The sequence below is a fragment of the Siniperca chuatsi genome, linkage group LG16, assembly GCF_020085105.1.
Source record: "Siniperca chuatsi isolate FFG_IHB_CAS linkage group LG16, ASM2008510v1, whole genome shotgun sequence".
Classification (NCBI taxonomy): Eukaryota; Metazoa; Chordata; class Actinopteri; order Centrarchiformes; family Sinipercidae; genus Siniperca; species Siniperca chuatsi.
In genome coordinates, this window is record NC_058057.1 from 26,262,190 (window position 1) to 26,274,876 (window position 12,687).

The 12,687-nt window shown below is 40.2% G+C and overlaps 1 protein-coding gene across 8 annotated transcripts in view; it reads right to left on the reverse strand.

Annotated features, from left to right (window-relative positions):
- col12a1b (collagen, type XII, alpha 1b) overlaps window positions 1–12,687 on the reverse strand; it is a 150,708-nt gene that overhangs the window by 120,511 nt on the left and 17,510 nt on the right. For 6 of the 8 annotated variants that reach the window (XM_044169248.1, XM_044169244.1, XM_044169246.1 and 3 more), the window contains exons 11-13: window positions 9,321–9,599; window positions 8,956–9,231; window positions 4,992–5,264 (exon numbers count right to left, since the gene is read on the reverse strand). The exons of the other annotated variants lie outside the window; for them this stretch is intronic. In XM_044169248.1, coding sequence (XP_044025183.1) covers window positions 4,992–5,264; window positions 8,956–9,231; window positions 9,321–9,599 — 828 coding nt within the window. The remainder of the gene's footprint in view (window positions 1–4,991; window positions 5,265–8,955; window positions 9,232–9,320; window positions 9,600–12,687) is intronic. 8 annotated transcript variants of the gene reach the window in all.

A 12,687-nucleotide genomic window follows, 5' to 3' on the forward strand; every position in this document is an offset into this window, starting at 1 on the left:
TACAGCAGAACCAGAGATATCGTCTTTTTAGTCCACACATTCTTGTTCCTTGTCAAAACCTGGCGCCTACATTACCCACAATGCAACTCGAACCACCGACAGTTCAGTTCAGGAGTTATGCTTGTAGCATAACAATGTAGCCTGCAGCAGAGATGAGCAGCTGCAGAGGTCTGGTGAGCTCACTTCTTTCTAACTCCACACCAACAGATTAGTTTCATTTTCAAACTTGTAGTCTTTAGCCCCGACCGACGATCAGACTTCACACAGCTCCCTCTGGAGACACAGACTTTGATGTGTAAAATTGGTGGAGTTCCCCTTTAAGAAACATGCTTTTAAATTACGGTTATTGATTTCTGAAAACAACTGTTCAGTGATGAATTCTGGGCGTGCTGAGCTTCTGTCATTTCTCAAGTCCCCAGTCTTCGTACTATAAAATACCTCAGTATTTATGAGCAAAGACTGTACATCGCGGCCCTAAAACTCTATTGAATTCAGACTGAGAAGCAGAACCACATGGATAACTGCAACCGCAAGTGATACCCAACCATCATTATGGGGTTCAATTCCCACGAGGGCAGCCCTTGCTAAAAACGCACTGATTCTACTCGTTGGTGCTTTGAATAAAAGCGCCCCCTTCACGGCATTATGTCTGTTCACTCGATATGAAGGAAACATGTCTTAAGTCTTTCAGCACATTTTCAAGATCAGTGGTTCCCAAACTTTTATTAATCTGTAGCACCAAAGGGAAATATCTGTTCACAGCCAGTCTGTACAGCAACCTAACACACTCTTGTTATTTTTTCCTTCTTTATCACCTTCATGTGATAATTGAAGATATGCAGCCAAAACTTTATGTTCGCTCTTTCATCACGATTCTAAACTGGAAACTGAGATGGAGCGTGTTGTCAGCCAGAATCACCATGGGAATATTGAGCGAAGCCCGTTTGTAGCCAAAATCTGCGTCTTTCTGTCCAAGCTGGAAAGTAAGAGCTCATCAAATGTTCGGAAAATAAGTCCAAACCTCGCCTTAACACTTACCTCAACCTCACCTGTACTCCCTGAAGCAGGCCTGGAAAGCTAATACAGGGGAAAACTGCAAAAAACGAATTGTCGGTTTGACAGATTCAAACAAGCCGGGGGTCCAAGACTGATCACGCCAACAACTACAGCTAAAGAAAAAAAAACTTAACTCAAGCTTCAAAGCTTTGGATGTTCAAAAAGTCAACTTTTCTATCTAGACAAACTGGTTTTAAGGTTGACAGCCACGTGATTGTTATGAGGTTTCAGTTTAATGGAGTCTTGGGTAATAAAATTCACATCAGCATAAAGGACAACATAAAGCTCTTGAACATGAAAAACCGGATACAAAATTTGTCTGGAAAACCTCCTCGAGACACCTCATCATTCCAATTTTACAACTCTTCGTTTCCTTCGCATTTGTTTGAGTGAGTTTTTTGGCTTCAGGCTCCAGTGGAAGCCATTAAAAACTAATTGTATAATTTCAAAGATGCACTGTCATCACTCATTTTCCTTGTGTAATTCTTGAAATGTTCCCTTTTCTCTACAGTTTTGAAAGGTTTTCCATCCCATAGTCACGCTGTACTGGTCCTACCATCAGGAAGTCCTGGTTAATGTCAACGTTTTGGGGTCTTTTCAAATGAGTGTTAAAAGTGAAGGACTTGGTGAAAAAAGCCAAAAGCAGCTACAGTGCCTTTATATATCAGCTGTGGACAGGTTTATGCCAAACAACTGAGCAAGATGGACCACATTTATACAAATGTCATTTGACTTTATCCTGGGATCTACTGTACTGATCTACTGTGAACAAATTAGGAAAGATTGAAAACAAAGTCTTTCTGTAGCATTTATACAGTAGTTTGGGCAACAACCTGAATTATCTCTGATATATCACAGAAAACATACACAAACCTGCTGATTTTGGCATGAAGAGTTTTCCATTTTAGCTCCCATTTGGTCGTAAACAGAAATCTCTTGCGCACAAACGAGGCCCTGACGAAGCGTAACACGAGCTCTTACTGTACAATAAGAGTTTTTACAATAAGAAAGAGTGAGCTCACTGGTTTTAATGTGGGTACAGTATCAGTGCAGCTGAGTTTTCCACTGCAGAACTGAGCAGGTTAAGCTCTTCATGTAAGGGAAACAAAGGTAATGAGGAACCTCCTGCCAGCTGCCTCCGATGTGGGCCAACACCAGGGATCTCTGGGGGCCTTACCAATGCACTTCAAGTGTCCCCACACTGAACCAGCCCGTGAATGCAACACGGCGGAACAAATGCACCGTGCTGTGCCAGTACAAGCCAAACAATCTGAAGCATGAGAAAGAAAGAATTAAAAAACAATGAAGGTTGTGTTGATTGCATGGCACTGTGGCCAGGGAGGCATCTGGAGGCTGTGCAGGCCGAAACACAGAGACTGTGGACAAAACTATTAAATTCCAGGCAAGCCCTCACAAGGTGGAAAGAGAGAAAGACAGAGAGACAAGAAGACGGAAAGAAAATAACACGAAGAGACAAAGTGAGACAGACAGAGAGTGAAATAGAGGGGAAGGCCACAGGGAGAGCCACAAAAAATAAAGAAATAAAGAAAACAGAATTAAAGAGAAATGGGAGGGGAGATGGGAAAGACGAAGACAGAAGGTGAGAGAGAGAGAGAGAGGAAGACAGGAATGAGTCAGTCTTCCCTGCTCCTCCTAACCTTCCAGCCCTGCTCTCAGCTGAGTTACATTCCTGTCCGGTCTTGCTGTTTCTTATCTTTACCTCTCAGCCTGCGCAGTGACTGGCAGCTGTGTCCACTGTTGCTGTTACTACATGTGGCTCACAAGGCTACAGCTCCACTGTCCGAGATGCACCGGGAGCAAACACTGCTTAACTACATCCATCGTAACAAGTTCAGGTCCGCGTGATGGCATCAGCACTGATTGGTTGCGATATTTCCAAAGGTTCACCTGTTTCTTTTATAAACTTTTTTTTTTTTTAAAACAATTCATTTATTGATATTTTGTCTTTATTGGATAGCGACAGTTGAGATACAGACGGGAGACATGGAGAAAGAGAGAGGAGTATGACATGTAACAAAGGTCCCCAGTTGTAATCGAAGTGAGGACTTAAACGCTAGGGTCCCCCACCAGAAAACATCTGATACCTCCACTAATTATACAGTCCTATAAATTTGATATTTTGATTATAGCAAATGTTTTTTTAATCTGCATCTGTACGTAAATCTGCAACAAAATACACGTAGGGATATACAATCATAGGATACGTGTGCAAGATTATTTTCAATCATAAGCACAATAGCAAAAATGTTCAATTTCACCATGTAAGCAAAATGTCCACTGTTGAAATGCAGCTTTTTGCTGTTTGTTGCATGTCATCCTCTCTCCCCCCACATTTCCTGTCTAAAACTAGCTATTATCAATAAGAGTAAGCTAAAGAAGAGAATAATTTTTTCATTGAACACATTAAAATTATTACCTAATCTGCTTGCCTTAAACTTAAGCTGAAAAAGTTGTCTGATTATTTCAATTAGTTGATCGCCAGGAAATGAATCGGGAACAATGTTGATAATCGACAAAAGTTGACAAAAGTTCTCTGGTTGCAGCTTCTCAAATGTGAGTATTTACTGCTTTTCTTCGTCATATATGATAGTATAGATAGATACTAAATATCTTTTGGACTGTTGGTCGGACAAACAAATAATCTCAATGTGTCAACTTGCATTTTGGGAAATTTTAGTGAGCATTTTTTACTATTTTCTGATATTTAGTTTTTGATTAACTAAACCATTAATCAAGTAAATAATCAGCAGATCAATCGATAATGTAAATAATCGTTAGTTGCAGCCCTATTGTCGACTTCTTGGTTTAACTCTCTTCAAAGAGGGATTAGAACCAACTTTTTGGGTTCACTCACTATAAGTTTCACTTCCTAATAACACGGTTAAACTGGGGATTTGTTTAAAACCTGTATGAACATGTGATCATTATGTTCCTGATGTGCTGAACTCTGTTGTGGTAATGTTATAGTCCCATTTCCAAAAGCATCTTAGGGCTAAAATCATCTAAACTTCATTATTGTACATCTATGGGCTAAGCTTTAAGATGACCTTGAGGAACAGGGTCTTGACTACAACACTAATAGTAAACCTGTATGAAACCTGGATGGCGTCTTCCTCTCTTTCCCCTCTTCCTTCTCACCACCTCGCTCTGCTCTTGTTCTGACTGTTTATTATTACTCTCCAGTAACAATAAGCCTGACCTTTGAAGCCCCTGTGGGTATTGAAAGTAGGATCACTTCTAACATTTTGCTCTGGAGCAAAAGAAAGCACGGACTTGTAATAAACGTTTGCCGTGTTTGTTTTAAGAGCCCTTCTGATGATTTGGTCGTCTTCCAGGGTTTAGTCACAGCAATTACAATAAAACCTCAAACATTAGCTGTGGTTGCTGAGCCACACAGTCATAATAGAAAAAGAGTAATCACTTAATCTGGGAGGATCAGTGTCACAGCTGCGTGCCAGAACTGACATAGAAATAATGTCTAGCTTTAAGTTACGAGTTTATTTTGTCTCTATATTAGCTGTGAAGACAGACATTAAGATATCTTGATATGTGTATTTATTCACTGTATCTCTTGTAGACAGTGCATTACTAAAAATATTATGTCTGAAAATACAGCAGATCATCAAGTCAGTGGAAGCGTTGGCAAGTGTTACTGTGTTGTTCAGGATACATACTCGCACTTTACAGGGAGCTGTATTTTAATTTAGAAAATTATTATTATTTTGTTCCTCAACAAAAGGAAATTTTAATCTTTAAACCTTAATATCAAAAATATCAATCAATATTTTATATACTGAATGAAATTACTCTGAATGAAGTGAAATTGTTGCTGAGCGCAATCACAAAGGATGGAGCTTTTTAGCCTCATTTAGCAACAAGTTTTGGTTTTGCCACCAAAAAAGTAAGGGGTTTACCTTCTAGCGTGGTGCCTCGTCCCTCCAAGGCGTCACCCAGGCCGGACGGGTATCGTGCCCTGATGAAGATGTCGTACTGGGTGTCCGGCTGCAGGTTCTTCAGGAGTGTGGCCGTGTTGTCGCCCTTCACTGACATTTCCTTCTTGGGGCCGCCGGCTGAGGGTCTGTACGCCACGCGGTACTGGAGCACATTCCCCGGTGCCGGCTCCCAGGAGACCTTCATGGAGGACGTGGTCTCATCGAAAACCCTCAGGTCACGAGGGGAACCCTTGGCTGAGAAGGTGGGAAACAAGGTCAGAAAATGAAACCAGCAACCAAACAAGAATCTACATAGATGATGAAAATTAAAATTTTTGTTTTCTTGTGTTCATTACAGTTATTTATTGATCTTGACATGACAAGGTTGCTTTCTTGAGAAATACAGAAAGTAAGAAATCAAAGGCTTGTGATCACGACCCCACATTCTGGGGAGCTAAGATGATGTTATCAAATTTCTTATATTTGTCCAGGAAAAAGCAATAAATTCTCAAGTAAGTTTGGTATTTTTCGTAGATATTTGACTTATTTAATATAACTGATTCCTAAAATTGGTGTGAAATAATTTACGGTTACACACTATTGAAGATCTGTGTATCTAAAACAAAAAAAGGTACATGTAGCAGTGGTTCTCGGACCTGTTCCCTGAGAGCTGCTGACATGCCCAGCTGTATATTTGTGACTCCACCATACAAAGCTGCATTCAGATTGTTCAGTCGTGTGTTTTTCAGTTGTCCATCTGATCCTGTCCATCACATATGAATGACAGAACAGATGTACTTCAATTTTAACAACTGTCTACACCAGCTACGACCCAAAGTGTCTTTGTCAAGTTTATTTAATTCTGACTCACACCTGTAATTATCTTGCTTGTGTATTGGGCAGTGTGAGCGGTGTCATAACGCTTCTGAGCGCACAGCAGTACTGTGGCTTAACAGATTTAGTGTAACACTGATGGAGGACTGAAGCTGCTGCTTTCCGTAACCTTTGTTGGTCTTCGTATTGAATAATGAATTTGAGAGCCTTATGTAACTTAATAATGATAATTTTAATATGGAAATAATTAGCATGTCTGATTTTCATAAGCAAAAATACATTTACACATAATTATTTAAAAAAAAATTCCTGCAATACTTGCACGGACCACTAGTGATTCACAGACCAACCGTTGAGAAACAGTTGATAAGCAGGCTTGTGCTAATAATTGTGCATCATGTCCTTGTCTGGACAAAAAGAAACACTCTGTCTGCGGTGTCCTTGACCAAGGCACTGAACTCCCAGTTGCTCCAGTTGAGCTGTACAGTAGAAAGCTGTGTTTGTACTGGGCAGCTACCAGGATGTGAATTAGTGTAAGAGACTTTGAAAGTGAAGTAGGGCATGTTCACACAATTACCCTTTGAAAAATAATTGTTAAAATAAAGCGGTGACTCATGTGCCCTGCTTAACTCTCTGGTGTTAACGCCTGCTGCTGAGTATTACTGTGAAATGTTTTATTGTTGCATCTGCCGGACCGTGTGATTTTTCCTACTGAGTGATGAAAATGTCACGGATTTTAAGTGAAATACACGTATTTTTTCCCAAATGGTTGTCAGAAAAACTGAAAAAAAAAGAGCAGAGTGAAGTGATTCCCACTGGCTGCTGTAACCAAGTATTATGTGCTTTTGACCCAACACAGGACTTGGTGGAAAAGGCTGCAAGCAAAAGGGCAACTCATGCAAACCCTCAAGGCACTGCATCAATTCATAGTTTTGAGATAAAGTCATGGCACAGTAAACATTGTAATGGGAACAATATTGTAAGCCATACAGGGGAAAGAAAAACATAAATCCATCTGAGAGCCAGCTGGGTGTTTCATGTCAAAGAGGTGCAAGCTGGGATTAATCCTGCCTCTTTTTATAAACATCAAAAATAATTAATTAAATAAACCAAATTTTTTTTAATTCACCTCAGACGACAAGCAGCTGCACCGTCTGAAGGAGCTGGAAGAACCAGGAGGGGAACGGTACACTCGGACACAGTAAGAAATGCTGTTGCCATGGTAGACAGGAATATAATTTGTTTATTTTCAGCATTTTTGGCTCAAGGTCGAAAATCTTAAATGCCTTCGGAAGATACGTAATCCCTCCCTAGAAGCGTTAAAGCTAACAGCCCCCCGCTGGAAGTTTCTCCCTTCAAGAAACTACGAAAGATCACGAAAGTTTCTTAGCGTCGCTGTCCAGAGTCTACAGGGTTGTTAACTTTCCTTGTTCATTGTTTATCACCTTTTAGTACTTGGTATCTTGGCCCACTTCTATTTCCCAGCTTTCTGCGCTGCCGTCTGTTTTTCATTCCTTTCCCTGTAAGGCAGGACAGATCTGACGAGGAGCTAGATGGGTGGCAGGTTGTACTAACACTGCAGGGTTAGGAGTTCACTTTCCACTGGGGTCAAAAATGCGTGACTCCTGGCACTCCCAGGCAATTTTGGAATTAAAGAAAACGCCAAATGGCAGATGACGACTTTTAGAAAAACACTGTGGACAGACAGAGTCACTGAGGATGGCAGAATAAAGTCTGAACTTATTTCCATTGTGGTCTTTAAAGTACGCAAATAGATGGAAAGACAGCTTGGACCCAGAATGTTTTCATCATCCAACATCTTTGTGATTTAAAGGTACAATTGATCATCTGCAGGCACCTGTTGTGGATCAGAACTGGTGACTCAACGATTACTTAACCAGCTACTCAGATTTCTGGACTTCAGAGCTCAACTTCTGGCCCAAAATCTGTTTTGGAACAAAAAATCGCCACCTATTGGAGCTTCAAACACTCGTGATCTGTTGATCATCATCTGTTAACCATTCAAACCCTTGGGTGTGTTTTCTCAGCTTTCACACTCTTTACTTACTGCCTTATGGCACTACATAAGCTTTATGTTGCTACATGTCTTAGCAAGTCATACCATTTACTGCAATTTACTGCTAAGTAAATTGCAGTAAACTTACTAAGATAAGTGATCCTATGTTCTAGGACACTGCTGTTACTACCATAAAACTTGGTGACTTCCTACCTTTGAAGCCGTCATAAAGTCCGAATATGTGTCCGTTCCTCGATTAGTTACCGTATTTCCCATCTTTGCTGAGTTTTGTGCGAAAAGGAATTAAAGGTGGGGTATGCGTTTCTGGAGAAATACAATACCATGACAAATACCATGATATAGAGCGAACAATGACACAGCAAGTAATATAACTAACGTTAGCTAGGTTGTGGGTTAGCTTAGCTAGGTTGTTGGTTAGCAAACTGTCCCTACAGTTTCTGCTGTGAAGCTAACAGCCAGAGAGGACGAGACGGTTTCCCAGAGCCAGCAAACGAGCTCCAGAGAGCGATACTCACAACTTTCCTGCTGTTATAGCTAACATCACAACAACAGCATATCTTGGCAAACTAGAAAGTAAGCTGAATGTCCGTGGGCAAGTCATTTAACGTTACCTGACACACAAATCATGGCTGGAATAGTGTTGTGTGGCTCGATCCGAGACACTCTGTTTCCCATTTACAGAGCCAGCACTGTGTACAGTGTTTGCGTGGAGTTTTTTCAGCGTACACACTGAACGGACAGCTAGTGGACCGTGAGGAGATATCAGCTGAATTTGACAAAAAGACGTGTATTGGATTAGAATCGCTTACCCCACCTTTAAATGCCTGTTCTATATTGACGCCTGTCCCAAATATAGGCAGGTTGAGTTCAGTGATTGAAGCAAATAAAAGCCTGGGCTATTAATTGAAGTTTCACGGTATCCAACACTGCTCCACAAACAGCAATCACCTGGATTACTTTTAAAAAGTTTAAATTTGATGATTATAAGCCAAGATCTGAAGATATATGGAGATCAAACTGTCCTCTGAGAGAGGACATTTCCAGTTTAATATGTTGTCTGAAAGCTACAGTCACCTTCTTTGGTGGTACCATCAGTCTGGAGCGGCACTCCGGAACCAGTCTGGTATTCAGGAATGACGGTGACACGGTAGGTGGTTTTAGGCTGAAGCTCCTGCAGCACAATTGTTGTCTCTGTGCCGTCAGTGGTCGTCTCCAGTCTCGAGCTCTCATCCCCAACAGGTTCGTACGTCAACCGGTAACGAGTGACGGCTCCTGGAGCTGGCTGCCATGATGCTCTGAAGCTGTCTGTGGTCTCTTCGGATACTCTTAAGTTCTGCACGGGGCCAAGTTCTGCAACAAATGTGAGTCAGCTAGGGCATTACTGCTCCCATTTACCAACTTAAAAAATATAGGTAAATGTCTTGAGTGAACATAAATACCTTCTAAAGTGGTCTCATAGCCAGTCACAGGCAAGCTGTCCACTTTGTCATACTGAGCATAAATGTTGACTTCATAGCGGGTGAGTGGGCTGAGGTGGGGGATGAGGGCGGTGAGTGTGTCCCCGGGCACAGACATAGACACATAATGGCCAGCGTCGTCATCTACCGGCATGAACTGAATCAAATAGGACTCGACGTTGGTGGCGTCGATCTCCCAGGAGGCCCTGAAGCTTCTGGGGCCGACCTCTGAGAAGGACAGGGCCCTCGGCTGGGACAGTCCTGGAGAAAGTGGAAGGTAACAAAGTTAAAGGGTGATTTTAATCAAACACAAGCAGATGCGCTGTCATGTGGAATCTCTGAAAACTTGGAAGAATGCTTTTGATCTAAAAGAAAGTTTTGAATTCTTAAAATCTGTCACATTCATATTGAATCTAATAATGCTTCGACACAGATACAACTTGGCTGTTGTGTATATACAGTAGAATCATGTTTTAACTTTAACTCGAGTTGAATTTAGTTTAGTTGGCAAGAAAACTCTGATGAACCACATCTTAATTTATGGAGATACTACAGTAACGTCCATAACTTCTTTCTATTCCATTGATGTTTAAGCATCAAAAGGTCACTGTGGGATTTTTAGCATCAGTGATGTTAGAGATACATATGGTTGAGCAGGAATCCACAGGACAAAACCATCATCAGTTAAGGACAAATATTCAACATCTCAATATCACTTCAATAAAATGAAACCAACACAATCATCATTTTATCCATAAATTGTCAGATTTTGACCTTTAAAAAACATTACGGTTACCTATAGGGTTATCTATACATTTAATGTGCAAATTCACAGCTCTAATTCAAACCTCCTAGAGTGTTTTGCCATGTTGATTTTTACTTTGGTAACACTTGCAGATGTGATTTCTTGGGGTGTCCCCAGTCCTCTTAAAAAGGTCCCTTTAGGAGTCCTGTTGTTACGGTCCACAGCGAGCTGCTAAAGATGTTGTTTTCCAACACAACCCTGACTAATTTATTCACTGAAGTCTGCAAGTTATCTTTCAGTTGTTGTTTTTTTTACCATCATACAGTGAACAAATTACTTTAAAGAGACTTGCATCATCAATCAGCTTAGCCTGTCTAGTGGAAAAGTAGTTCTGCTATTCACATTTCCAAAAATCTCTTAAGCCATACACTGTATTCCCAGGGTGTTAACCATAGAACATTAAAGGTAGATGGTAGAAAAATACAGATCACCAATGATGGTAACTGAGCTGAGCCTTTATCTTTGTTGTAGAAAAAACAACCAAGACTTCCTTTAAAAAACAGTAGCAAATGAAGGAATCCAGAGGGTAGAAGGGCTGACCTACATGCCATTTAATAAAGATGTACAATCTACAACCCATCTGACAGCTCCATCATTCAAACAACATCAGGAGGGAGGCTGCAGTGAAACGCCCCACTGTGGGAGCACTTTGAGCCAATATGTTGGATGGAAGCTGTGACTGTGCTGCTCATTCGGGCTCCTGTACACTTCTCTTTGTTGACATAAAGTCATTATTATATAAGAATTATATAATCGGCAATCAAAGCTGCTGTGAGTCACATTGATACGCTGGCAGACCTGGAATTTCCTTTTGGCAAAGTAACAGAGTGATTCATATTTGGCTTTAAGTGGGTGAAACAGCATTTGCGAGTAACTCTTCTTGCTTGTTTAAACTTGACTACCAGATGTTCAGGGGTGGCTAATGATTTCAGTACAAAGAATGCATTTCAAAGTCAAGTTTTGTTTACGGATACGTGACGGACAACACACCTGACAGTCTGGATTGTCACTGATGTGGTATTAACTGAGTCATCTGGTGCTTCAACTAGGTTTAAACAAATGCTAAGAAATCTCTGCAACCACTATTTGACCCAGTTCTAATATTTCCACATGCAGGGACTCTCACTGCCCTTGAAAGATCATAATGTGGACATGTGTTTAACACATTGCGGCAAATAGGAGGGTTCGGTTGAAATAGACATGCTTAGAAAAGTGATATAAAAATAATTGTGTGCATATGGATGACTATTGGTACAACTCTGTATTGTCTCCCACAAAGGATGGTAGAGTTACATCTGACTGCCGCAGTAATTCATTGTTAAAATGTTGGTTTGATCACTACAAATGTTCCAAATCATCATAGTTGGTAGTTCTGGTAGTTCTCATTAAACATGTACTTAAATAGAAAATTACTTCAACTTAATTTGCTGAGCCCACAGAGTGATGAAAAGCATTCATCATTTTGTTCATAGTACATATACAAATAAATAAAAGTATCTATGTAAAAGTAGTTTCAGCTCTCCATGTTTGATGACATTATGCTGAAGAAACCGTAGTTTGCACTAGCAGCAATACCAAAAGTATTAACATATTTTGAAATTATTTAAAATTAGCGAGACATCATTATGCAAAAATAGGTAACAACATTGAGATTTCTATGATTTACATGTTTTGACAAAGAGTTGTTCTCGAAGCCATTTTAAATCTTCAGCAAACTTTTTTTGAATTTTTAAACTCATTGGTAGTACCGCTTTAACAACAACCTTAAAAGAATATAATGACAATTTGGTGCTCCATGGCTGGCACATTTTTGTTCATTCTAAGATAACTTGCCACTGTTTAAACAAAGCTAGCGTATTAAGTATAGCATGCAACTTAGCATGCACTATTCCCACTACTGAACAATGAATAAACACAGGTAAAACAGCTCCCAATCTCCGTACAAACATTTGATAATATACTGTATGACTGCAGACTCCATGCCTCACTCAGTGTGACGGTAGAGAAACAAACAAAGTGTAACTGCCTTAAATTTCGTGCAATGAAGGAAATTCATCGAATATAAAGCATTTCCTATAGCATGGTATAGTAGTGCAGCATTCTTTATGTCTCCAGCCGTAGTCATAATGCCCCAGATTCAGCTAAATATAGGTGTTCAGCATGTGAACAAATCTTTAAAACCAAATCCTCGAGGTGAACTGAGTGTGCAGAATCATCAGTGTCAATGAGCCAATCTGTAGCTCTTTGCTTTGGAGACTTCCCTCACTGTCAGTCATATACAGTATGTTACTTCCTGGTTAAAAGTTTATTTAAATCTATAAACATGATGTGATATGAGACAGGTGGTTGCTGAGTTATGTACTGAACTGAATGAAACTGTTCAAACCAGCAACTGACTGAACTGATGACAGTCAGAAGCAACACAGTAACATTACAGCATCAGTGGTGCTATTGCTAAGCATAAAAACATATTGAACAAAGTACATAATGACAAAGAATCTTTGTACAGAATTGAAATGAAACAATTCAAACCAAGTCATTTGT